General features: G+C 58.7%; 1 protein-coding gene and 1 long non-coding RNA gene across 4 annotated transcripts in view; one reads left to right on the top strand and one right to left on the bottom strand.

Annotated features, from left to right (window-relative positions):
- Positions 1-22,711, top strand: part of HCFC1 (host cell factor C1) — a 24,423-nt gene extending 1,712 nt beyond the window's left edge. Inside the window, exons 2-26 of one of the 3 annotated variants that reach the window (XM_012002280.1) lie at positions 5,582-5,730; positions 6,021-6,181; positions 6,869-7,077; positions 7,999-8,083; positions 8,657-8,763; positions 9,885-10,064; positions 10,138-10,497; positions 10,826-10,986; positions 11,535-11,732; positions 12,052-12,276; positions 12,415-12,519; positions 12,768-12,987; positions 13,239-13,381; positions 13,536-13,674; positions 13,885-14,105; positions 14,754-16,230; positions 16,526-16,689; positions 17,337-17,781; positions 18,105-18,422; positions 18,556-18,674; positions 18,778-18,915; positions 19,267-19,452; positions 19,711-20,011; positions 20,647-20,710; positions 20,893-22,711. In XM_012002280.1, coding sequence (XP_011857670.1) covers positions 5,582-5,730; positions 6,021-6,181; positions 6,869-7,077; positions 7,999-8,083; positions 8,657-8,763; positions 9,885-10,064; positions 10,138-10,497; positions 10,826-10,986; positions 11,535-11,732; positions 12,052-12,276; positions 12,415-12,519; positions 12,768-12,987; positions 13,239-13,381; positions 13,536-13,674; positions 13,885-14,105; positions 14,754-16,230; positions 16,526-16,689; positions 17,337-17,781; positions 18,105-18,422; positions 18,556-18,674; positions 18,778-18,915; positions 19,267-19,452; positions 19,711-20,011; positions 20,647-20,710; positions 20,893-20,932 — 5,915 coding nt within the window. In that variant the 3' untranslated portion in view covers positions 20,933-22,711. Of the gene's footprint in view, positions 1-5,581; positions 5,731-6,020; positions 6,182-6,868; positions 7,078-7,998; positions 8,084-8,656; positions 8,764-9,884; positions 10,065-10,137; positions 10,498-10,825; positions 10,987-11,534; positions 11,733-12,051; positions 12,277-12,414; positions 12,520-12,767; positions 12,988-13,238; positions 13,382-13,535; positions 13,675-13,884; positions 14,106-14,753; positions 16,231-16,525; positions 16,690-17,204; positions 17,782-18,101; positions 18,423-18,555; positions 18,675-18,777; positions 18,916-19,266; positions 19,453-19,710; positions 20,012-20,646; positions 20,711-20,892 lie in introns of all 3 variants that reach the window. The other 2 variants (XM_012002279.1, XM_012002278.1) reach the window with 2 other exon arrangements.
- Positions 146-1,504, bottom strand: LOC105555366. Its single transcript, XR_001008460.1, has 3 exons — positions 1,167-1,504; positions 866-1,038; positions 146-452 (listed from the first exon to the last, which is right to left on the bottom strand). It is a non-coding gene; the product is annotated as an uncharacterized LOC105555366 (long non-coding RNA).
- Positions 22,712-23,993: the final 1,282 nt, after the last annotated feature.

The following is a 23,993-nucleotide window of genomic DNA, read 5'->3' as shown; positions in this document are numbered from 1 at the left end:
GGGCTGGGGCTGGGGCTGGGGCTGGGGCGGGCGGATGTGTCGCCTTGGCGCAAGCAGAGCTCTGCTCACTCCCTCCCTTCTCCTGCGCCTGCTCAGCTCTACCTCATCTCGAGTGCCCATTCTGGAGAAATGACCATTTCTAGATTAGAAATTCGTTCTCTGTCTCTCGAAAAAGGGAGGGAAGGGAAGCGCTCTTAGGGCGCAGAGTTTAACATCCGCCAACCCGGGTCATGCTGGAGCCTTGGGGACCCCATAGGACGGGCCGGCGGCAGGGCCGCGTCTCCCTTTCGACATTGACTTCTGCAGCATTTCTTTCCAAGTCGCCCCTTCTCCTAATCTGATGACTTCTGGTTTACAAGCTGAATTCCGGTTACCCCCCAGCGGCCTGCGTAGTCCTGTGTCTCTCCGCTTCTGCGGAGCCAGGGGGTTACCCCGCCCGCTCTTCTGCCTCCCTGCAAAACCCAAGCCCTTGTTAGTTGGGAGGGGAAGGAACCTCTTTCTTCAGCTATGGCTGATGCACCACGGCCTTCGTGGGGTCCGTTTGTTGTTGCCCCTGCTTAGTAGCCTTGCCTAGTCTCTAGGGCAGAAAGCCTACTGCTGTCCATGACAGCTTTGTGGCATCCTTTTTTTTTGGTGGCCTCTTGGTCCGTTTTGTGCCCCTAGCACAAGGATCAGCTCCCAAGTTGCCTACTGACTGCCCCTTGGCCCACAGGACCCTGGCCTTGCCCAGAAGGCAGAGTCAGGGTGAGTTCTGTCCCAGGCAAGACCTGGAAGAGTGTGGGTGAGGGAAAAGCCCCCTGCAGGCAGGTGAAGGGGGCTTGGGAAGCCCTAGTCCTCCGTGGCAGGTATGCCTCCCAGCACTAACCCCTTGCTCCGCGGCCGTTCTCTTCTGGGGGCTCTGTTGATCCCCTGGCCTCGGTGGTGGTCCTGCAGACAAACCCTTGCTGGGTGGGCTTTGTGTCCTGGGCGGTGAGAGGCTGCTGTCCTTTGACTGAGCTCCAGGGCCTCGATGCTCTGGGGATGGGAAGTTGGAGCTGCCTGGAGGGAGAAAGTTGGTTGAGGGAGTTGGGAAGGCTGGAGCTGGGCTCTTGGGTGCTGCTTCCTTCCCCACCCCCCAAGGCAGAAAGTGCTGGTTTCTCCACATCTCGGAGATTATCGCCACCTACCACGTTGACTTTGAAAGGCTGGGGGGTTGCCGGTGGCCCTTTTTCGTTCCAGGTCTCTCAGCACCTGTTGCCTCCAGGGAGCAGGGCCTTTCTCAGCACCCCCTGGGCGGGGGGCGCTTGGTGGTTGGTGGTGCCCCGTGCCAGCCCAGGCAGCTGCAGTAGCAGGAATTAGCTCAGTAAGCTAAGGCTTCTCCAGTGGTGGGGCTGTTTATAGAGGCACCGTCACCATGAGCAGCACCTTCTCCACTCTTTGGACCGACTTTCTTCTCATAAGGCCTGGAGCAGGCTCCCTGGCAGGGAAACGCAATTTTAGAAAGTAGGGCAGGGGCCTAATTACAATCGGCTCCAAAGTCCACCACCACTGCTGCCTTGGCTTCCTGGGGCCTCTGCATATTCATTTGTTTATTAAAATGAATTGACCACTTTGGCATGAATTCATTACCAGTCTGCAGACAGGTTGTGCGTTAGAGGGTAGCCTGCCTTCCAAAGGGCTGCTTAAAATGAAGCTCTGGGATCCTCCAGGGTAGCAGTTTGGAAACTGTCATCAGCAATTCCTCAGACTTTTCGAGAGAGCAGCTGGCAGACCCGACGCCCTCTTCCTCACTGAGGTTTCTGCTGACAGGAATCAGCAGAATCGGTGGGAGTTGCCCCCTCCCGCCAGCCCAGCCTCATCACCTTTGTCTTGTCTCCTTTTGTTGTATTTGGGATGAGGTCAGGGCATATTGTCATGCCTGTGCCCCTTGCACTTCTGCGGGATCAGTCCTCAAAAAGCCTTCCACCTTTGGAGAGAGCTGATCTGGAAGGGGTCCCGGGCTAGGATAAGAAAGCTTGAGGGGGTGCGTGCTTTGAGAGGTCTTAGGGTAGCTACTATCCTTGTCCTTAGGGAATTTTAGTTCCACGTGGCAAGCCAAAGGATTCAGAGTGCTGCCAGGTATTGGGGGGTAGGGGGGGAAGCAAGAGCTTTGGCCACGGTGGCTCTGTAATGTCCATAGGCTCTTGGAGCTGGAGGGAGCCTTGGAAAACATCTGGTGGAACTACTTCCTTGTTTCTGCAGATGAGGAAATTGGGGTCCAAGAGGGGAAGTGACAGGTCCAGGGTCGCCCCCCCAGCTGGTGGCGGAGTTGGGCGGGAGTGCAAACCTTCATAGAGGCCATTCTGCCACCTGTCTCTTGGGGCCCATCACCTTTGAAACGCCTCCCTTCTTCTCTGTCCCTGTATCTAATTGGTCATTGTGTCGGGCAGGCATCAGATCTGTCCCCTTCCACACCAAGCCCTCCTCTCCTCTTACTAGACTGTTGCAGTCACTTCCTGATTGGCCCTACTAGTTTCATTTGTCGGGAAATCCTGTTCACCCTTCAAGGCCCAGCTGAAATGTCACCTCTTCTGAGAAGCCCTTTCCACTCCTGCCCTGCCCTTTCCAGCAGTCACCCTGCTGTGTGCTCCCGAGGGCCGGGCTTGGGTCAGAGTTCTTCTAGGGTGTTTGTCTCATCGTGGGAGGGGGGCACGCAGCCTTCCTACCCCATTGGGAGTATGAGCACAAGAGCGGTGTCTTCTGTGCCTCTCAGCACGTCGTGTGAGAGGAAATGCTCGAATGTGACAGGTGTAACAAAGAGGAAGGCAGCTCGTTGAACTTGACCAGCCACCTCACTGCATGGGCACCAGTCTCTAGGTGGCGATGGGACAGTGGCAACAAGGGATGGATCTGGCAGAACATGAAGTGAACAAGGGATGGAGCTGGCGGAGCATGAAGTGAACGGGGGAGCTGATGAAACACGGAGAGGCCAGGGCACAGCCTTGCTTAGGAGAGGAGAGCTAGAGTGGTGTTCATCTAGGACAGGGTCCTTTCCCCATCTTCCCCTCCCAGTTGAGAGCCAGCATTTCCAGGATGAGGGGCCCAAGGATTGGGTTACATGACACCCCCCAGATGATTCAGAGGTGACTGAGAGCAGCTGTCACATTGAAAAGCTGGGAGAAGGGAGGAGAGCTTGCTCGTGTGCTTTCAGCGGGTGGAACCTGGACTTGTGGGTGAGATGAGGAGCCGCAGGCTTGTCTTCACACCAGGAGCTGTGCTCCCTGACAGACCTCTCTTGATGGGGGTGGGGAGGGCCCCTGCCCTGCCTGGAGTGTTCTAGAATGAGATGGGCACCTCTTGGGTCTTGTAGAAGGATCTGGTGAGCAGGAGCCCCGAAGATATCACAGGGTGCTTCTGGCCTGGCCTCCTGGCTCACTGATCAGCGTGTGATAGGAAAGCTGCCAGCTGACCCCATGTGCCATTTAGCTTTGTTCCAAACCCTGACCCACGGCCCCATAGCTGTGAGCTTTGACCACGAGGGTGGGTGCTCAGGGGAGTGAGGGTGGCTGCTTGGACATGGGACCCTTGGGCAGGCACAGATCGGTCACTTCAAGTCAATGACAGGGGTCTTGTCTCTGTCTCTGTTTTACACTGTGACCTCAGGTGTCGCTTGCCCTCCTGGGCTCTGCCCCTTTATCTACCGAGAGCAGTTGGCCCAGGCAGCCTTGGGTCTCGTTATGCATTTACCCTGGTAGCTTGCATGGAGCTCCCTCCAGGGATTGGTCAAGATGGCTCTCCAGTGCGCAAGGCTGTTGGCCTTGGCAGCTCTTGCTTTTCTGGGGTGGTTTTTGCACTAGGAATGAAAAAGAGGCAGAGGGCCAGGATCCAAGCTTGCACACGTGGGTGGCACAGGTGTTGCCCCTCTGCTTTAGGGAAATGGCAGGGGAGATCTAGTGCTTGGCATGTCCGAGGCCCAGTGACTCAGCTGGATGGCTGCAGAGACTGTCAGCCTGCTCGAAGCCTACCATCAGAGTGGGTGCTGAAGAGCAGGGTGGGGGTGTTCTTGCCTCGGGAGGAGTGGTGGTGGTACAATTGTGCTGTGGGGGTTTTTCTGTTTTTGTTTTTGTTTTTGAGGTTAGGTCTTGCTCTGTTGCCCAGGCTGGGATGCGGTGGTGCCGTCTCAGCTCACTGCAGCCTCGAACTCTGAGGCTCAGGCAGTCCTCCCGCCTCAGCCTCTTGAGTAGCTAGGACCACAAGTGTATGCCACCACACTCAGCCAATGTTTTAAAATTATTTGTAGAGACGGGATCTCCCTGTGCTACCCATGCTGGGAGTTGTGCTTTGGATGAGGGCTAGCCTTGCACACAGTTCTGCACTGAGCCCTGGGGGTGACAGCGTGAGACTGGGTGGGACCAGAGTGCAGTGGGGCGTGCATTCCCAACCATGGCCAGCCGCCTGGCCCCGGGTGCACACCTGAATACGGAAAAAAAACACTTTGTTTTTTCTCTTCTATGGTCTCACACTTTTGGCCACCAAACTGAATAGTCTGTGTTATATCACAATATCACAGCATCCCTGTGTGGAAGCCTTCCCAGTTCCCACCCCACAGGAATTCCCCCCATGCCCTGTCATGTCCTGGGGGACCCGTCTTGCATCTTGAGTCACGTGGAAGGGGCCTCATCTCCTTCCGCCATCTGCTCGCCGAGATCTCACCCAGGCCAGCTCAGGGGCACCGTGTCGATGTTGCACCTGGCCCCCAGTTTGGGGTTTCTGGAAAGAGTGTGGCAAATCCTCTGAGGGACCCCTCATAGGAGGAGGTTTTCGGGGAAGCCCTGGCCTGCCAGGTGTGAGGGGAGTCAAGTTCGAGGACATGAGGGAAGGGCCTGGTCCCAGCTGAAGGCTGGCCGTGACATCCTGCGGAAGCAAAGCAGTGCCTAGGGTCTGATTCCCCTCTTTCTTGGTGGTCTCCTAACCCCCATGAGCTTTTGAGAAGTTTCTGTCACGGCTCTGCTGAGACTGCTGCCTCTGGCTTGCAAGAATGTTCTGGAGTAGCATAGGTGTGGCAGCGGGGGCAGGGAGGGATGCTGGTGGACCATCACCTAGGAGACCAGAGGAGGTCCAGGAGGTCAGAGCAGAGGCTGGGTCTCATCCCCGTGGCCCTTCGCAGCCTGCAGTGGTCGCTGTTTTGGGCCACTTGAAAGTGCTGCTCTGGGCTCTGGCTGTCCTGATCCTGTGATGAAGGGACAAAAATGTGGGCTCCAGGGAGGAGGAGCACAGGCCCACCAATAGGGTATTTTGGGGAGAAGTTCATGTCTGATCACTGAGTGCTAGGGAAGGAACGCAGGGGCTAGATCCCCAGTAGCTGACGAGGGATCTTGCACAGTAACTTCCCGCTCATTAAGATGACCTTGGCTAGAAGCAGGGTAGTCACAGGCTCTTTTGCAGTGGCCTGAAGTCGAGGGGTTTGGAAAATGGCCCAGGTAGCGCGGCTGGAGTTGCTAGAGCGCCTGCAGGAATGGTGCTGGCTCAGCCCCTCTCACCAAGCTTGACGGCTGGCAGATTTGGGGAATGAGAGGAATGGGGCTCCTGGGTGTTCTGAATTCTGCCTCCTTCTGTTCCCCAGCAACCAACCAGTGGTTCATCCCAGCCGTGAGGGGGGACATTCCCCCTGGGTGTGCAGCCTATGGCTTCGTGTGTGATGGGACTCGCCTCCTGGTGTTCGGCGGGATGGTGGAGTATGGAAAATACAGCAATGACCTCTACGAGCTCCAGGTAAAGCAACTCCAGGTTCTCACTCTGTCTCCTTGGCCTCACGTGACCTGATGGTAGTAGCTTCAGGGTTGAGGCAAGTGGGAGGTGGAAGGGATGCTTGAGAGTCTGCCAAGGCCGCTCTGAACTTGGCCCACCTCAGGAGAAGGCAGGGCCCAACACCCAGGACCTTCTTGCTCCAGCAAGGCCCCTAACTCACCCTCAGCCATTTCCTCCTCCACCACAAGTTGCCCTGGGCCCCCGGTGGTGGCCTTCTCATCCCACGGTTCAGTCTCCAGGTCTTGATTTTGCAGGCGAGCCGGTGGGAGTGGAAGAGACTCAAAGCAAAGACGCCCAAAAATGGGCCCCCTCCATGTCCTCGGCTCGGGCACAGCTTCTCCCTTGTGGGCAACAAATGCTACCTGTTTGGGGGTCTGGCCAACGATAGCGAGGACCCAAAGAACAACATTCCGAGGTGAGGCTTGGTCCTTTTCTCTGTGGAACCCCCTGGATGGGTGTGCTCTCACATGCACAGGGCTCTGTGGTGTCCTAAAGAATGTGCACAGCAGAGCTCCGCAGCTGGGTCCCTTTGTCGTGGTGGGTTGTAAATGAGAGAGCAGCACCAGATGCCCTCTCAGGAGCTTTCAGGCTCCAGAATCACTACTGACCCTGAGCAGGCCTCGTGGGAGAAGGGCCAAGCCGGAGGTGGAAGCCACTTTGCTTTGGGCTGGCCCAGCTCTCAGACTCGGCTTAGAGCTGCTCGCGTTCCTTGTCGGCCTCCGCTGCCTACAAGTTTCCTGATGGGTATTTTCCAAGGCCCGTGGCCAAGGACTCTTTGTCTGGAGGTAGTCCCAAGCTGGCGCCCCCTCTTGCTCTGTGCCGCCCTCGTATAATACCCAGCTTTGTGTGCATGGTGGGGGCCTGCTGTTGGGTCTGGACTCAGGGCTGCTGTGCAGCCTCATCCACCCTGTCCCCTATTCCAACTGGATTCATGCTAGGGAGCTTCTGGCAGCCCCTGCCTCAAGAGCTGGAGCAGAACTTCAGAGCTCCCATGGCCCTAGCCCCTTTGTGTGCTGGGGAGGCCGCCACTCACTGATAGCCATCCAGCGAAGCCTCTGGCGTGAGGAGTTGAGACTTGCTGTAACTGATTTTTCCTTGTCAGGTACCTGAATGACTTATATATCCTGGAATTACGGCCAGGCTCCGGAGTGGTAGCCTGGGATATCCCCATCACTTATGGGGTCCTACCACCACCCCGGGAGTCACATACTGCCGTGGTCTACACCGAGAAAGACAACAAGAAGTCCAAGCTGGTGATCTACGGCGGGATGAGTGGCTGCAGGCTGGGGGACCTGTGGACCCTAGATATTGGTGAGCAGGGTGGTAGCACCCCAGCAGCCGTGGGACAAAGTGGGTCTGCCTCTTGGCTGGCCCCATGGGTGGCGCTGTTGTATGGTGAGGTGGGGCTCGTAGGGAGCTGGAACGTACCACTTTGTACTTTCCTCTTGTCATGGTGGGCCAGGGTGGGGAACCCTGCATCGTCCCTAGGTTTGGGGTTGTTATCTCTGCCCTGTGCTGGCTCAGTGGGCTGTGTTGGTCTGTGGGCCTAGAAGAGAATAAGACAGTAAGGCTTTCTAGAATGGAATTATCTGGATCTTGGTAGCATTAGTCCCTCTTGACTCGTCAGTGGTCAGACTGTGTGTGGAGTGCTGCATCCTGGTCTGACTGCTGTGGTACCATTGGATGGCGGTAAACCATGAGGCCTTCGGGGACTGCTTGGGCAGGTCACCAGGTGGTGGTATCAGGAGTGGTTGGGGAAGATTGCTAACTGTGGATCTCCAGAGGCCTCTTCCGCTGGGAGAGAGGAGATGCCGATGTTGTCCTATAGATCAGAGTCGGCACTCCAAAGAAACAGTTTCCTGTGAGAGAAATTTCCAACAGTGTTTGCCAAAATGTCTGTAGCCTAAGGTGGTTATGGCAATGAACGTATTTCATGGAGAGTTCAGGGTGCGCTCACCACTCCTCCCCCAGCACAGAGTGCAGTGCTGGCTCAAGGCAGGCGTTCAGGATGTACTGAAGGAGCGCTATTGCTAGGCTGGTCAAAACTGCCTGGGTAACACGGGAATCTAGCTACCATGACAACAATCAGAGGGCCTGCCATGGGCTGTAGGGAAGCCAGGGATGGAATTCTCTTACTGAGACAGATACTACCTTCCTGAGCTAGCTTGAATCCAGGGAACGGCCTGTGTGCAGTCTAGCTTGTGTAACCCTTTCTCCTCCGTCTCTCTGCAGACACACTGACGTGGAATAAGCCCAGTCTCAGCGGGGTGGCGCCTCTTCCTCGCAGTCTCCACTCGGCAACCACCATCGGAAATAAGTGAGTGGCTGCTCGCCTGCATCTCTCTTCTCTAGGCTGGCGTGGCCCCTCCCCCGAAGGGCTCTCACTCAGTTTTGTCCTGTCAGACCCTAAGGCCTGAGGATGCCTCTTTCTGGCTGGGCTGGCATTCGGCAGCCCTATTTTTCCATTACGACCCTGGGGGACCAAGGAAAGACAGATTCAGGGGGGAGAGGGCCACACACAAGCTGAGTCTGAGACCCTCCCTGGGCCTGTGAGGCTCCGCCCCATCGGGTGCAGAGTGTTATAGGTCCTCTGTGCAAGCACCTGGGTGTCTTTGTGAATGCCCAGGTCCTAAAGGGAACCTAGGAACTGTGGACAGGAAGGTGAGCTTTAAATGAGCCAAACGGCACTTTTATGTGGTAGAGGTGACACAGTTCTCCTGAGGGCTGAGCCACCAGGCAGGAGAGGGCCACATCAGGAGGCTTCATGCATCGTTGGGGACTCTCCTGGGGAGAGCCAGAGGACCGAGCTCTAGAACTGGGGTAGCAGAGGTGGCCTCTAGCTTGGCACCAACTCTACAATCCTTTCCCACTCTTCCCTCCTCACTCCCAGAATGTACGTGTTTGGTGGCTGGGTGCCTCTCGTCATGGATGACGTCAAAGTGGCCACACACGAGAAGGAGTGGAAGTGTACCAACACGCTGGCTTGTCTCAACCTGGGTATGGCCTCCTCGGGCTCCGAGTGGCCTGTGGGAGGCTGCAGGAGGCCGGCCCTTCCCAGCCTAAGAGCTGCGTGGGGTGTGCGGGGAGCAAGCTGGGCCCATGGCTCCCTTTCGAATACACTGGAAGGATCCATTGGGCAGAGCTCTCTGAAGCAATGTTCTGCCTCTGAGTTTTTTGAATGAGCTCTCCATCCAAATGGCCCAACATCCAGAAGTGCAAAAGCCTCTACAGCACAGGGCCTCCCTCCTTCCTCCTGGTTCTGCTTCTCAGAGGCAGCCATATGGGTGGTTTCCTGTCCACCCTGCAGGGGCTCTTCATATCCGAGCATTAGCTATAGGTCCCTTTAAAAAGAAACAATGGCAGCCTGGCGCACGCAGGGCTGCACCTGGCCTTTCTCATCCGCCGTATCTTGGAGATCACTCCACATCCCTGCCCCGCAGCAGCCTCCTTCGAGTTGCGGTTGTGCTGCTGTAACTTGTACAGGCGCCGCTCCGTGAGTATCCTTGCACCGTCTCCACCTGTGTGCAAGTGTCTATCCTAGGGGTGAAAACCTAGAAGTACGGTTGCTGTCCGATGCAGCTCAACTGCCCTGCACAGAGGCTGTGCCCACATAGGCACCTCTGGTGGTACCCTCACGGAATGGTCAGGCCACTCTTTGCCAAGCCTGATGGGTGGCCGAAGCTCCCCTCCGGGTCACCTTGAGCCCCAGCTGCTGCAGGCCCAAAAATCAAAATCCCTGGCGCCAGTGGCTGAAGTTTAGATTTCTTCTGTGTGAGGGTGTGTGTTTTTTCTTAAGATTTTTCTTTCACGTTTTCCCTAAACCGCCTTCCCCATTGCCGTCTCTTTCTGTGAGTTGTAGTGTTCCTTAACGGGCAAGGAGGTAAACCTCTGACTGTGTTTCTCATGGTTTTCTTAGTTGGCCATTGGTGGTTTGTAATTTTGTTTTTTGTGTTGCTTTTTGCCACAAAGGGTTTCTTTGTTTTGTTGTTTTTAATGTAATAATCCAATGACTTCTCGATTTTAATTCCCATCCTTGACAACAAAAGAACCAAGGGCAACCAGGGGTGGCGGGTTTTCTCCATCCTCCCTGCTGACCTCCCCCGTCTGCCCTCCCCCAGATACCATGGCCTGGGAGACCATCCTGATGGATACACTGGAGGACAACATCCCCCGCGCTCGGGCTGGCCACTGCGCAGTCGCCATCAACACTCGCTTGTACATTTGGAGTGGGCGTGACGGCTACCGCAAGGCCTGGAACAACCAGGTCTGCTGCAAGGACCTCTGGTACCTAGAGACAGGTAGGCCCAGCCCAGGCGACCCCCCTCCTCCCGCAGCCTCCCACCCCTTCTCACCAACTGCGTTCTCCCACAGAAAAGCCACCACCCCCAGCCCGAGTACAGCTGGTACGCGCCAACACCAACTCCCTGGAGGTGAGCTGGGGGGCAGTGGCAACAGCCGACAGCTACCTTCTCCAGCTCCAGAAATATGACATTCCTGCCACGGCCGCTACTGCCACCTCCCCTACGCCCAATCCGGTCCCATCTGTGCCTGCCAACCCTCCCAAGAGCCCTGCCCCAGCAGCAGCCGCACCTGCTGTGCAGCCGCTGACCCAAGTAGGCATCACGCTCCTGCCCCAGGCTGCCCCCGCGCCCCCGACCACCACCACCATCCAGGTCTTGCCGACGGTGCCTGGCAGCTCCATTTCTGTGCCCACTGCAGCCAGGACTCAAGGTGAGCCAGGGGACCAGGGACATTTGAAAGTAGGGGGCTGGCCTCCAGGGAGAGGCAGCGGCCAAGTAGGGGCTGCGAGACAGCAGCCTAGACAGCAGGCCAGCAGCCGGGAGCTTCGGGCTCGTCTCCAGGGGTCGTGGGGGGATGCTAAAGCCTGGCCCCGCCTGTGGAGATGATCACCCTCAGGGCACAGAGAAGAGCCAGACTCCCACACAAGCAGGCCAACAGAAGTGGCTCAGGGCTGCCTGCTGAACCTCGGCAAAGGGGCTAGGGACTAGGGACGTCATGCAGAAGGTGATGGCTGACGGCTGGCCCCTTCTCTCATCAGGTGTCCCTGCTGTTCTCAAAGTGACCGGTCCTCAGGCTACAACAGGAACTCCATTGGTCACCATGCGACCTACCAGCCAGGCCGGGAAAGCCCCTGTCACCGTGACCTCCCTGCCCGCTGGAGTGCGGATGGTTGTTCCAACGCAGAGTGCCCAGGGGACGGTGAGGAGTGGTCACTTGGGCGGGTGGGACTTCCTGCTGATCTAGTGGACTAAGTTGCAAGTGTACTGAGGGGTTCACATCCCTCTCGGGCTCTGGTACCACACACCTCATGCTTTTCCCTCCTGGGACGTGCAGACGGGACAGCGCTCCTGTGAGGTCGTGGTGGGAATTAATAAGTTAATGCCTAGAAGGCCTAAGGGCATTTGCCATGTGGGCTTTCTTGTCCTGCAGCCTGAGAGGAGGATCTAGCCAGCTGGGCTTGCCACAGGCCCATGAGAATGAACTGGACCTGACTCTGGTCTTTAGAAAGGATCCAGAGCTCCCAGCCGCCTCTTGCCACGGGGGTTGCTGTGCATGGTCGGTGATGGAAGCTCTCTGTGTCTGGGGCCAGGAGAGCAGGGTCTGGCAGTAGAGAAAGCTGAGCCATGCTGGCGGGATGAGGCTCCCCAGAGCAGGGCTGAACCCCTGGGCAGGTTCCGTTGAGGTCCACCAAGCAGGGAGGTGGGTGGCACCTGTGACCTGGCCTCACATGCCTGTGCCCGCTGCAGGTGATTGGCAGTAGCCCACAGATGAGTGGGATGGCCGCACTGGCCGCTGCGGCTGCTGCCACCCAGAAGATCCCCCCTTCCTCGGCACCCACGGTGCTGAGTGTCCCAGCGGGCACCACCATCGTGAAGACCATGGCTGTGACACCTGGCACTACCACCCTCCCAGCCACTGTGAAGGTGGCCTCCTCGCCAGTCATGGTGAGTGTCTTCCGGGGCTTATCACTGTGATCAAACAAGCATAGTTATTCCCTCCGGGCTTTAGAGCTAGCCGTTGGACCATGGGCTGCAGAATAAGCTGTCTCCATTAAGGGCATCACCACCTCAGGCGAGACCTGCGGGCTCAGCCTCCTCCCGTGCCTGTTAAAGGAAGGGGGAACCAAGCTGTTCTTGGGCTTGGGAGCGGGAGGAGGAGGAGGGTGAGTGTTGAGGCAGGAGCTGTGGGCCCGCCATGGACCTCTTGGGTAGTTTCCCCATCTGTTTCTCTGCCTGGCCCATCACTCATCTCTGCCTCCTCCAGGTGAGCAACCCTGCCACTCGCATGCTGAAGACTGCAGCTGCCCAGGTGGGGACATCGGTTTCCTCCGCCACCAACACGTCTACCCGCCCTATCATCACAGTGCACAAGTCAGGCACTGTGACAGTGGCCCAGCAAGCCCAGGTGGTGACCACAGTCGTGGGCGGGGTCACCAAGACCATCACCCTGGTGAAGAGCCCCATCTCTGTCCCAGGAGGCAGCGCTCTGGTGAGTGATGGGTGCTGCCGGGCTACGGCCACTGCCAGTGGCGACTGACTGCCCTGGGCCAGCTCCAGGAGAGTCTCAGCCAGGCCATGCCCTTGTTTGGTTTCCAGATCACTCCCTGCTCCATCCCTTCCTTTTTAGATTTCCAATCTGGGCAAAGTGATGTCGGTGGTCCAGACCAAACCAGTTCAGACTTCAGCAGTCACAGGCCAGGCGTCCACGGGTCCTGTGACTCAGATCATCCAGGTGAGCTCTCAGTCTCTACACATACGCAAGAGTGGGGGCCTGGGTGCCAGGCCACAGGAAGAACTCGCGTCCCTGCCCATGGAAGATCCCATGAGCACACATGGCTCAGAAGGTTCTGCTGCTCAGTCCCCTCACCGACAGCCTCCAGAACATTCCCTGACCCACCAAGGCTGCCAGCAGAGAGTAGCCAGACCACACTTCCCTTCCTGGCAGTGATGCCAGCTCATGCACCTGCTTCCCTCTTTCAGACCAAAGGGCCTCTGCCAGCGGGAACAATCCTGAAGCTGGTGACCTCAGCAGATGGCAAGCCCACCACCATCATCACTACCACGCAGGCCAGCGGGGCGGGGACCAAGCCCACCATCCTGGGCATCAGTAGCGTCTCCCCCAGTACCACCAAGCCCGGCACGACCACCATCATCAAAACCATCCCCATGTCGGCCATCATCACCCAGGCGGGCGCCACAGGTAGGGGCCTCCCCCGACAAACGGATGTCTGCAGGTCCTCGCTGGAGGGGAAATGGAGTCTGGGTTATGAGGCGTGCTGTGTTTCCGTTTAGTTTACCCTTTTCTACCTTCTTGCCGCCTTTGGTGTCTAAGGTTGGTGGGGAGATGGGCCGGGCTGTGGCTGTGACTTGTGGATCTTCATTATAATCTAGGGGCAGCAGGGGCAGCCCTCACAGAACCTGTCTTCCCTGGGCCCCCACTCTCCCATCCAGGTGTGACCAGCAGTCCTGGCATCAAGTCCCCCATCACCATCATCACCACCAAGGTGATGACTTCAGGAACTGGAGCACCTGCCAAAATCATCACTGCTGTCCCCAAAATTGCCACTGGTCATGGGCAGCAGGGAGTGACGCAGGTGAGGCACCCCCAGCCGTCTCTCAGTCCAGTGTCCTAGTGTAGTCCACCCCAGCACACCACGCAGGTCCTCCCGACGGGCCTGGGAGGGGCAGCGTCGGCGGCATCCACCAGCCTGGTGGTGACATTGGTGGCACTTTCCTCTGGTGTTCCAGGTGGTGCTTAAGGGGGCCCCGGGACAGCCAGGCACCATTCTCCGCACTGTGCCCATGGGGGGTGTTCGCCTAGTCACACCCGTCACCGTCTCCGCTGTCAAGCCAGCTGTCACCACGTTGGTTGTGAAAGGCACCACAGGTGTGTACCCACAGGCCAGGGCCCCTGCTGCCCCTAGATTATAATGAAGCAGGCTGGCCTCCAATCCCCGTGGCACAGCTGGGGGCACAGCAGCTGCTCTCTCCCGAACCGTCTGTGCAAGCAGCTCCAGAGTGCCCCAGCCTGTGTGGGAGGAGCCGCTGGGAAGGAGACAGTAGCAGCCTTGGCCCAACTCTGCCTCCTTTCCTTCAGGTGTCACGACCCTAGGCACAGTGACAGGCACGGTCTCCACCAGCCTTGCCGGGGCAGGGGGCCACAGCACCAGTGCTTCCCTGGCCACGCCCATCACCACCTTGGGCACCATCGCCACCCTCTCAAGCCAGGTGATCAACCCCACTGCCATCACTGTGTCTGCCGCACAGACCACGCTGACAGCGGCAGGCGGGCTCACGACCCCAACCATCACCATGCAGGTAGGGCAGGGCCTGAGGGCACGTGTGGGCGAGGGACCCCACACAAGTGGAAGCATGTGAGGCTCACACCGTCCAGCCACAGGCCTTTCCTTCCTGGGGTCGCACTGCTGCCGGGCACAGCCATGGCGGGCCTTTCCTCACCTGGGGTATTTTTCCTGGTGTCACATGGTCCCTGTGTCATAGTCCGTGGTTTGGCCATCATGGTTTGGCCATGCCTGGTGTTTGAACACCGAGTTCTTCCTCTCGCTGTGTTCTAGAGGACACTGCAGCTCGTCTGCATGTGTGTGCGGTGTTCTCTTCATATGTATTAAGGAAAACGGTGAAACGTTTGTTGTTGGCCTTTGAGCACTGAGGGAGATTTCCATTCTCTGACAAAGGACTTGACTCCAGCCAGGCTCCTGCCTTCCCCTTGCCCTGTCCCCACAGCCTCTTCCTCATCCTAGTTGCCTTTGAGGCAAAGTGGTGCCTCTTCCTTGGCGTCTGAGCAAGTCAGTGTCTTGGGGGCAGGGGCAAGTGGGTCTTACGTTTGCCAGGGCCATTGAGAAGTGGTCAGTGGTCCCAGCCTGTGCGGTGACAGTGCAGGACAGTGGGAGGGACAGGCAGACAGCCAGCTGTGGCACTAACTCTCTTCCTCGTGTGTCTCCCCAGCCCGTGTCCCAGCCCACCCAGGTAACTCTGATCACGGCACCCAGTGGGGTGGAGGCTCAGCCTGTGCACGACCTCCCTGTGTCCATTCTGGCCTCCCCGACTACAGAACAGCCCACTGCCACAGTCACCATCGCCGACTCAGGCCAGGGTGATGTGCAGCCTGGCACTGTCACCTTGGTGTGCTCCAACCCACCCTGTGAGACCCACGAGACTGGCACCACCAACACAGCCACCACCACTGTTGTGGCTAACCTTGGGGGACACCCCCAGCCCACCCAAGTGCAGTTCGTCTGTGACAGACAGGAGGCAGCTGCTTCTCTTGTGACCTCGACTGTGGGGCAGCAGAATGGTAGTGTGGTTCGAGTCTGCTCAAACCCACCCTGCGAGACCCATGAGACGGGCACCACCAACACCGCCACCACCGCCACCTCCAACATGGCCGGGCAGCATGGCTGCTCAAACCCACCCTGCGAGACCCATGAGACGGGCACCACCAACACTGCCACTACAGCCATGTCAAGTGTCGGCGCCAACCACCAGCGAGATGCCCGTCGGGCCTGTGCAGCCGGCACCCCTGCCGTGATCCGGATCAGTGTGGCCACTGGGGCGCTGGAGGCAGCTCAGGGCTCTAAGCCCCAGTGCCAAACCCGCCAGACCAGCACGACCAGCACCACCATGACTGTGATGGCCACCGGGGCCCCGTGCTCGGCCGGCCCACTCCTTGGGCCAAGCATGGCACGGGAACCTGGGGGCCGTGGCCCTGCTTTTGTGCAGTTGGCCCCTCTGAGTAGCAAAGTCAGGCTGAGCAGCCCAGGCAGCAAGGACCTGCCCGCGGGGCGCCACAGCCATGTGGCCAACACCACTGCCATGGCCCGTTCCAGCATGGGTGCTGGGGAGCCCCGCACGGCACCTGCGTGCGAGAGCCTCCAGGGTGGCTCGCCTAGCACCACAGTGACTGTGACGGCCCTGGAGGCACTGCTGTGCCCCTCGGCCACCGTGACCCAAGTCTGCTCCAACCCACCATGTGAGACCCACGAGACAGGCACCACCAACACCGCCACTACCTCGAATGCAGGCAGCGCCCAGAGGGTGTGCTCCAACCCACCATGCGAAACCCACGAGACGGGCACCACCCACACGGCCACCACCGCCACTTCAAACGGGGGCACGGGCCAGCCCGAGGGTGGGCAACAGCCCCCTGCTGGTCACCCCTGTGAGACACACCAGACCACTTCCACCGGCACCACCATGTCAGTCAGCATGGGCGCCCTGCTTCCCGACGCCACTTCTTCCCACAGGACCCTGGAGTCTGGTCTAGAGGTGGCGGCGGCGCCCAGCGTCACCCCCCAGGCTGGCACCGCACTGCTGGCTCCTTTCCCAACGCAGAGGGTGTGCTCCAACCCCCCCTGTGAGACCCACGAGACGGGCACCACTCACACGGCCACCACTGTCACTTCCAACATGAGCTCAAACCAAGGTGAGTGAAGGCGGGTAGCTTGACTTTCATGGTGTCCCAGCCCCCCAGGCCGAGAGGCCAAGACAACGATGGCGGGGGTCCATCCAGAGTCTACCAGTCGGGCTCCTTGGTGCCCAGTTTACCAGTGGGGTGGGCTGGGGCGTCCTGGCTATACCTGAAGCAGACGGAGGTCTCCAGGCGCCCGTCCTGTCCTCTCTGGCCCTCCCCTTGGTGGTAGAGGAAGTCCATGGTGGTCAAGCCAAGTGCAGGCCTGGGGGGTTTCTGCTGAGCAGCCGCCTGCCTGTCACCCCCATAGACCCCCCACCCGCTGCCAGCGATCAGGGAGAGGTGGAGAGCACCCAGAGCGACAGCGTGAACATCACCAGCTCCAGTGCCATCACAACAACTGTGTCCTCCACACTGACGCGGGCTGTGACCACTGTGACGCAGTCCACGCCGGTCCCGGGCCCCTCCGTGCCGGTAAGAGCCCAGGGGGCCGTTTTCCTCCCTGCCTTCCTCACCTACGCCCATGCAGTTCCACACTTAGACACCAGATGTCGCTCTTGTACCAGGCATGGGGCCGCTCCTGGTCCCTTTTCCGGACCATAAAAGGGTAGCCTCGGTGCCTGCTTGGCAGGAGGCAGGAGCCTCACCGTCCCCCACATCCCTGGGGCGCTTTTATTTCTGTGACTGGTTCCCATCGCGTGTCACTTCACCGCAGTCTGTATAAGACATGGTGGGGATCTGAGTGCCCATTTGTCCAGGCCAGGGTGACTGAGGACAGGTTAAACCTGACCGGGGGTCTCAAGGGCCTTTGTCCTCATGCTGCTCAGAGAACCACTGTTCCCTCCCTATTTAACATGGGCTCAAGCTAGCCCATCAAGAATGAAAACTTAGGCCCACAAGGAAAGGTGAAGGCTGGCTTGCTTCTCAGCCCTGCTGCCTGGCTCTGGCCCCTCTCCTCCCCTCTGACAGGGGCTTCTCTCCCTTTCTAGAAGATTTCATCAATGACTGAGACTGCCCCAAGGGCTCTGACTACTGAAGTCCCCATCCCGGCCAAAATAACAGTGACCATAGCCAACACAGAAACTTCTGACATGCCCTTCTCTGCTGTTGACATCCTGCAGCCCCCAGAGGAACTCCAGGTGTCACCAGGGCCTCGCCAGCAGCTGCCGCCACGGCAGCTTCTACAGTCGGCTTCCACAGCCCTGATGGGGGAGTCCACCGAGGTCCTGTCAGCCTCCCAGACCCCTGAGCTCCCAGCCGCCGTGGATCTGAGCAGCACAGGGGAGCCATCTTCGGGCCAGGAGTCTGCCAGCTCTGCAGTGGTGGCCACTGTGGTGGTCCAGCCACCCCCACCTGCGCAGTCTGAAGTAGACCAGTTATCACTTCCCCAAGAATTAATGGCCGAGGCCCAAGCCGGCACCACCACCCTCATGGTAACGGGGCTCACCCCTGAGGAGCTGGCAGTGACTGCCGCTGCAGAAGCAGCCGCCCAGGCCGCAGCCACGGAGGAAGCCCAGGCCCTGGCCATCCAGGCGGTGCTCCAGGCCGCACAGCAGGCCGTCATGGGTGAGCACTGGTGCCACCTTGGGGGAGCAGTAGGCTATGGAGACATCCTGGGAAGAGGAGCCCATTTCCCTCGAGGGTGGCATGAGCCAGATGTGATGGGCAGGACAGGCACAGGGGACCCCAGGCAGACCAGGTAGTAGGGACTGCCATGAAAGACAGGCCGGCCGGGGTTAGCGCCCGGGAAACAGGCAGGGCCCCTCAGCCAGGGCTTAGTCTACAGTGGAGCACAGTGGGAGGTGGACAGGCTCTGGGGGCCTCCGCCCGGGCTGCCCGCTTGTGGCCAGCCTTCCTAGTGAGTAGTGTTTCTCTCCACCCTGGAGCAGGCACTGGCGAGCCTATGGACACCTCTGAGGCAGCAGCAACCGTGACGCAGGCAGAGCTGGGGCACCTGTCAGCCGAGGGTCAGGAGGGCCAGGCCACCACCATCCCTATTGTGCTGACACAGCAGGAGCTGGCTGCCCTGGTGCAGCAGCAGCAGCTGCAGGAGGCCCAGGCCCAGCAGCAGCATCACCACCTCCCCACTGAGGCCCTGGCCCCTGCCGACAGTCTCAACGACCCGGCCATTGAGAGCAACTGCCTCAACGAGCTGGCCGGCACAGTCCCCAGCACTGTGGCACTGCTGCCCTCAACGGCCACTGAGAGTAAGCGACTGAGGGCAAATTGGTGCTGGGGTGGTAGGGGCACCCAGGGAGGTGAGGGCAGGATGGGAGGCTCGGTTCCACTTGGGAGCCAGGTCTCCAGAGTCTTTCCTGCTGACACCTTCTTTCTTCCCAGGCCTGGCCCCATCCAACACATTTGTGGCCCCCCAGCCGGTTGTGGTGGCCAGCCCAGCCAAGCTGCAGGCTGCAGCTACCCTGACTGAAGTGGCCAATGGCATCGAGTCCCTGGGTGTGGTGAGTCGGGTGTGTTGGGACTCTTGAGGCCAGGGCCTGGGGGGGGCAGCACTGCCTCTGGGTACTGAAGGCCTGATCTCGTCGCACCGATTCTGTCTTCCAGAAGCCGGACCTGCCACCCCCACCCAGCAAAGCCCCCATGAAGAAGGAGAACCAGTGGTTTGATGTAGGGGTCATTAAGGGCACCAATGTAATGGTGACACATTATTTCCTGCCACCAGATGATGCTGTCCCATCAGACGTAAGTGTCCCCAGGTGCTGATGTCCTCAGGTGGGTGAATCTTGACTCCACCGCCCTGAGCGGGGCTTACAGGAAACTCTTCCATCTTTGGGCCAAGCTGAGTAGCCAGGAAGCCTGAGGAAGGTGGGCAGAGACCATCCCCCCTGAAGCAGTAGAAAAGGAGAGCTTTGGTTCCTTCCCTCCAGTACCTGTGCACAGTCAGCCTTGCCACATCCCTCCTTGCTGTGAGGGGCCAGCCACCGCTGACCTCTTTTCCCTCTGGCCCGTAATCACCATGGACCTGCAACGTTCCTGGGGTGGCTCAGAGCTGCCTTCTCCACAGTGGAGTTCATGCCACTCCTCTCTTCCCAGGATGATTCGGGCACCGTCCCCGACTATAACCAGCTGAAGAAGCAGGAGCTGCAGCCAGGCACAGCCTATAAGTTTCGTGTTGCCGGAATCAATGCTTGTGGCCGGGGGCCCTTCAGCGAAATCTCAGCCTTTAAGACGTGTCTGCCTGGTTTCCCAGGGGCCCCTTGTGCCATTAAAATCAGCAAAGTGAGTCTTGCCATCGGGTGGCCGTCTGTCCCTGGTTGGTTCCTGCACATGAGGTAGCCGGTGGGGGGGTAGGAGGGCTAGGTTTTGAGTCCCAGTTTGTCTTAGTCCTTCCACTTGGGGGAAGATCTCTTTGAAGCCGCTTGAACTACGACATGGAATATCTCTACTGTGTTAGAAAATGGCTTATGGGAACCATGATCAGTCAGTTATGGAAGCTTCTAGCCTGTTCTGTTGTTGACCTGACCCCCTGGGTTCTAGAGTCCGGACGGTGCTCACCTCACCTGGGAGCCACCCTCTGTGACCTCCGGCAAGATCATCGAGTACTCGGTGTACCTGGCCATCCAGAGCTCACAGGCTGGGGGCGAGCTCAAGAGCTCCACCCCGGCCCAGCTGGCCTTCATGCGGGTGTACTGCGGGCCCAGCCCCTCCTGCCTGGTGCAGTCCTCCAGCCTCTCCAACGCCCACATCGACTATACCACCAAGCCCGCCATCATCTTCCGCATCGCCGCCCGCAATGAGAAGGGCTATGGCCCAGCCACACAAGTGAGGTGGCTGCAGGGTGAGTGTCCTTTGTGGGACTCCTCAGGCAGCTTCTAGGGAAGGCACAGGAAGCTGGGTACAGCAGGAGGAACTGTCACCACCTGAGATCTCTTCCCATGTGCAGTGTCTCCCTGCTTCCTTTGGTGTGCACACAGCCCCCCATGGGGGCGGCCATCGAGTGGAGCAGGGGACCCAGCTCCAGGCCTGGAGGTGCAGGGGACACTGCCTCAGGATGTTTGAGGGGACAAGCAGTGAGAGAGCTGGTAGGAAAGTGTAGGTTTCCAGGCCTGAAAACAGCGTGTCCCACGTCCCTGGAGTGCAGCAGGTGAAGGATGGAGGCCAGCCTACCTCCTGTCAGGTCATGCGCCTGCTCCAGCTCCCCTGGGCTCTGGGACATGGGAGGACAGTGAGAGGTGGAAGCTGAGCTGAGCTGAGTGGGTTTCTAACCTACGTCCAGAGGGGAGTGAGTGATGGTGTGTTCTGGTCCCAAGGTGTGGTGTAAAAGGTGACCACCCACAGGGCAGGTGCCCCACCCTTGCCAGCTGCTGGTCATGCCATGTGGCACCAAGAGGCTCTGTGGGTGGGCAGGGCACACGTGTTCCTTGCTCTTGTTCTGTCACAGTGCTGCTCACCCATCTCTCTCTTTCCTTCCAGAAACCAGTAAAGACAGCTCTGGCACCAAGCCGGCCAACAAGCGGCCCATGTCCTCTCCAGAAATGTAAGCAGGAAGCCCCTTTCAGGAACCTTCGAGGCTGGGGAGTGGAAATAGCTGGGCTCAGCCTCTCGTCAAATGACTGACTGGGGGCCCGTAACCGGCCCCACACCAGGCCCTGCACTGGCAGGGCCTCCAGTGGTGCGGGGCCCACACTAACTTTCTCTTTCCTTTTTCTGCCTTCCAAGGAAATCTGCTCCAAAGAAATCTAAGGCCGATGGTCAGTGAGAGGAAGCTGACCAGCCCCTGGATTCTTCTCCAGAACCCCCTGCTTCAGGAACACCCGCCAGGGCCCACCCCTCCCGCCCCATCCCGGCATTCGCACTTCACCCTCGCGAGCCGCTGTTCACTCCTCTCCCCTTTCTCTTTCTCTCTGTTTTTAAAATAATCTAAAGAAAGCACATTTTACCATTGCTGTTCGGAGGAAGCAGAGGCAGATGGGAAAGCAGAGAGAGGAGCGCGCTTCTTTTCCTCCCTGCTGCTGCCCACCCTGGGGAGAGACCTTTGCGGGGAGGGAAGGCGGAGCTGAGGACAGCCAGCTCCGCCCTCCCAAGGCTGTGCGTTCCTGAGGGCCAGGTCGGGGGCGGGCATGGAGTGAGGAAAGGCACTCCTCTTGGCCCTCCCCAGAGTGGCTTTCCCAGCACCCTGGCCTGGGTGTCTGGTTCTGTTTTCTTTTCTTCCCCTGTGTTTCCAGTCACCTAACTTCCCTTCCTCAGGCTCCCCCGGCCCGTCCTGCTCAGTGACCCCACAGGAAGCTTACACATTTTCTCAGAGGCCTTTGTGCTCCCACCTCTTCTACCCTCCCCCTCTTCTTTCCCGTTTTAAAAAAGAAAAGAAGGAAAAAGAAAAAAGGGGCAAGGAGCCCCGCGGCGGCCTGGGCAGTGCCTGTGCAGACCTCCCTGCAGGCCACACTGCCAACTGCTGCATTTGTTGTGTTTTTTAGGTTGAAATTGGTGAAGTTCACACTTTCATTGTAATTTTAGCGTGTGGGGTTTTGTCCCTTTTTTCTTGTTGTTAGCTGTGTACAGAATGTGTAATCCTTTTTCTTTTTTTGTTGTTTTTTTGTTTTTTGTTTTGTTTTGTTTTTGTTTTTTTATTTTTTTCTTCTTGGCTAATTCTTGGCAGGGATCTTTCTGGAGGAAAAGCTGGGGCCAGCCAGGGCAGGAGAGGTGTGAAATCTGCTACGTGGGGCCTGCTGTTTGCCACCCAGCCCAACTTCCTGTTGCTGGCCCCTGCCCTCTGCCCTTTTGCCTGTCCTCAGGCCGCTGGAACAAAGGAAGGACAGCTCATTCCTCATGGGCGATCACTCCGCATCTATAGGGTTGAGGCGGGGGGAGCTTGAGGGAGGGCTGGGGCCTCCTTGTCCTGGGCTCCCAGCTCTCCCCCTGCCCCCTCCCTGAGCACCACCGGCACCGCCTCCCACACAGGGCTGCTGCTTTCCGCAGGCACTGCTCCACCTCCCCCAAATTGTCATGGAAAGGGTGGAGAATGGAGGGGAACCAGGTGTCCTTGGAGGCAGCCCAGGAGGGCAACTGTAATGTCACCCACAAGGGAGGCTAGGGCAGTGGAGCAGGCCGCCAGCAGCAGCTACCCAGGCCAGCCTCCATGGCTGGGGGATCTGTTTGGAGTTTTCTGCCCCGACCCTGAACTTCCGTCAAGGAGCAAGGCTTGCCAGCAAGTCAGAAGGATTTAAACTGAGCAGCCAATCTTTCCAGCCCTCCCCCACCGACCTCTGCCTGGAGATGCAGCAGCCTATGTCCTCCAGGACCTCTGGTTTGTTGTATTATAGTATATTTCGCTGTGGAAAATGTCACGTTTAGTCACCTTGGAGCCCACTCACCTGGTCCTGTTGTTTTACCCCATCCCTTCTCTCGCGCGCCTATTGATTTGTTTCTGAGGAGAGTACACCGTTCACTATTGTAGAGTAACCCCTGTGACTCAATATTACCATAGTGCGATGTCGTTTTGTGCTATTTTGAACAATTAAAAGACTTTTTTTGAAATAACCACTAGGTGTCTCACTGTGTCCCGGCATCCTCACAGGAGGCCTCAGCAGGAAGGCTGAGACCTGCCCTGGGCTCACGGGAGCCCCCTGGAGGGGAACCTGAGCCCTGGTGAAAGTGTAGAAGGCCCCAGAGTGAGGCCCCTGCTGTGGCCTGCAGTCTTTGGACTAAGTCGGACCAGGTTCCAGCAGGTTGCTTGGCAGCTGCCTTGCAGGGGGCAAGGGCCAAAGGATCCCTTGGGCAGCTGCTGCTGACTTCCTGTGTCTGGGGCCAGATGTCCCTCCCTCCCTCCCCTCCTACACTAGAGGATAGGATGGGGCAAAGGCCTGGCAGGTCACCAGCGGCAGCCTCCTTGGGTGGGTTTGGGGGTAGGTGGGCTGAGTCAAGTACACCATGGGTACTGCAGAGGTGGATCCCTTCCTCTGGCTTCCTCTTACATGTGAGCCATGCCCCCAAGGGGAAGAAGCAGAGCTTGTGATCCAGACTGACCACCTAGTGGCTGGGTCGGTGGGACAGCTGGGATCCTGTGGGCTGAATTTGTACCAGGAGGCCCAGAAAGCCCCGGGGCAAGGCGGCCGGAGCAGCATAGGCCTAGACGAGTCCAAGGGGAGTGACATCCCGCTTCTGGGGCCTGGTGCTCCTGGTGCACCTGTATTCCCTGCCCCCTCGAAGCCCCCCGCCTCCTGCCTTTGTTTCCCCCACACACCTCTACTGCCCAGTCTTCTTCAGAGCACCCAGGCACTCTGCTACCAGAAGCTCCCGGAGTAACAAAAGCCTCTGTGTCTCCACCTGTGGCATGGGTGTGTGTGCAAGGCCCTGTTGAATGCCACCTCTTCTGGGAAGCCTCTGTCATGTGGGGTGTGCTGTGTCATGTGGGGGCAGGGAAAGCAGACTGGCCAGGGCTTGACACCGGGAGCCGTGGCTCTGTCTTACCCACTGCAGCAACTGTGACCTGCCTTGGAGCCTAGCCTTGCAGAGGCCTAAGGAGAGGGGTGGGAAAGTGTCCTTTAGAGCAGAGTGGTAGGAGTCATGGCTGGGGCTGGTGGAGGCCAGGGGCCACATGGGGCTGGCCCCAGAACCGAGGGGCCTTGCGGATTTGCCATACCTTTGGCAAATGACTTTTTGGGCGCTTTGCCTGGTGGGGGTGGTACAAGGGTTCTTCCCACCCCACTCCTGTAGCTGGCACCTGCGGGGATACCCACCCTCTGCCTTCCTTCAGCTCACCTGTCTCACCGCGGCTGCATCACACTCCAGAAGGCAAGGGCCACATCAGCCATGCCTCTGGT

This window comes from Mandrillus leucophaeus, unplaced genomic scaffold (assembly GCF_000951045.1).
Source record: "Mandrillus leucophaeus isolate KB7577 unplaced genomic scaffold, Mleu.le_1.0 Scaffold681, whole genome shotgun sequence".
NCBI lineage: Eukaryota > Metazoa > Chordata > Mammalia > Primates > Cercopithecidae > Mandrillus > Mandrillus leucophaeus.
This window is presented reverse-complemented; position numbering and strand designations above follow the sequence as displayed.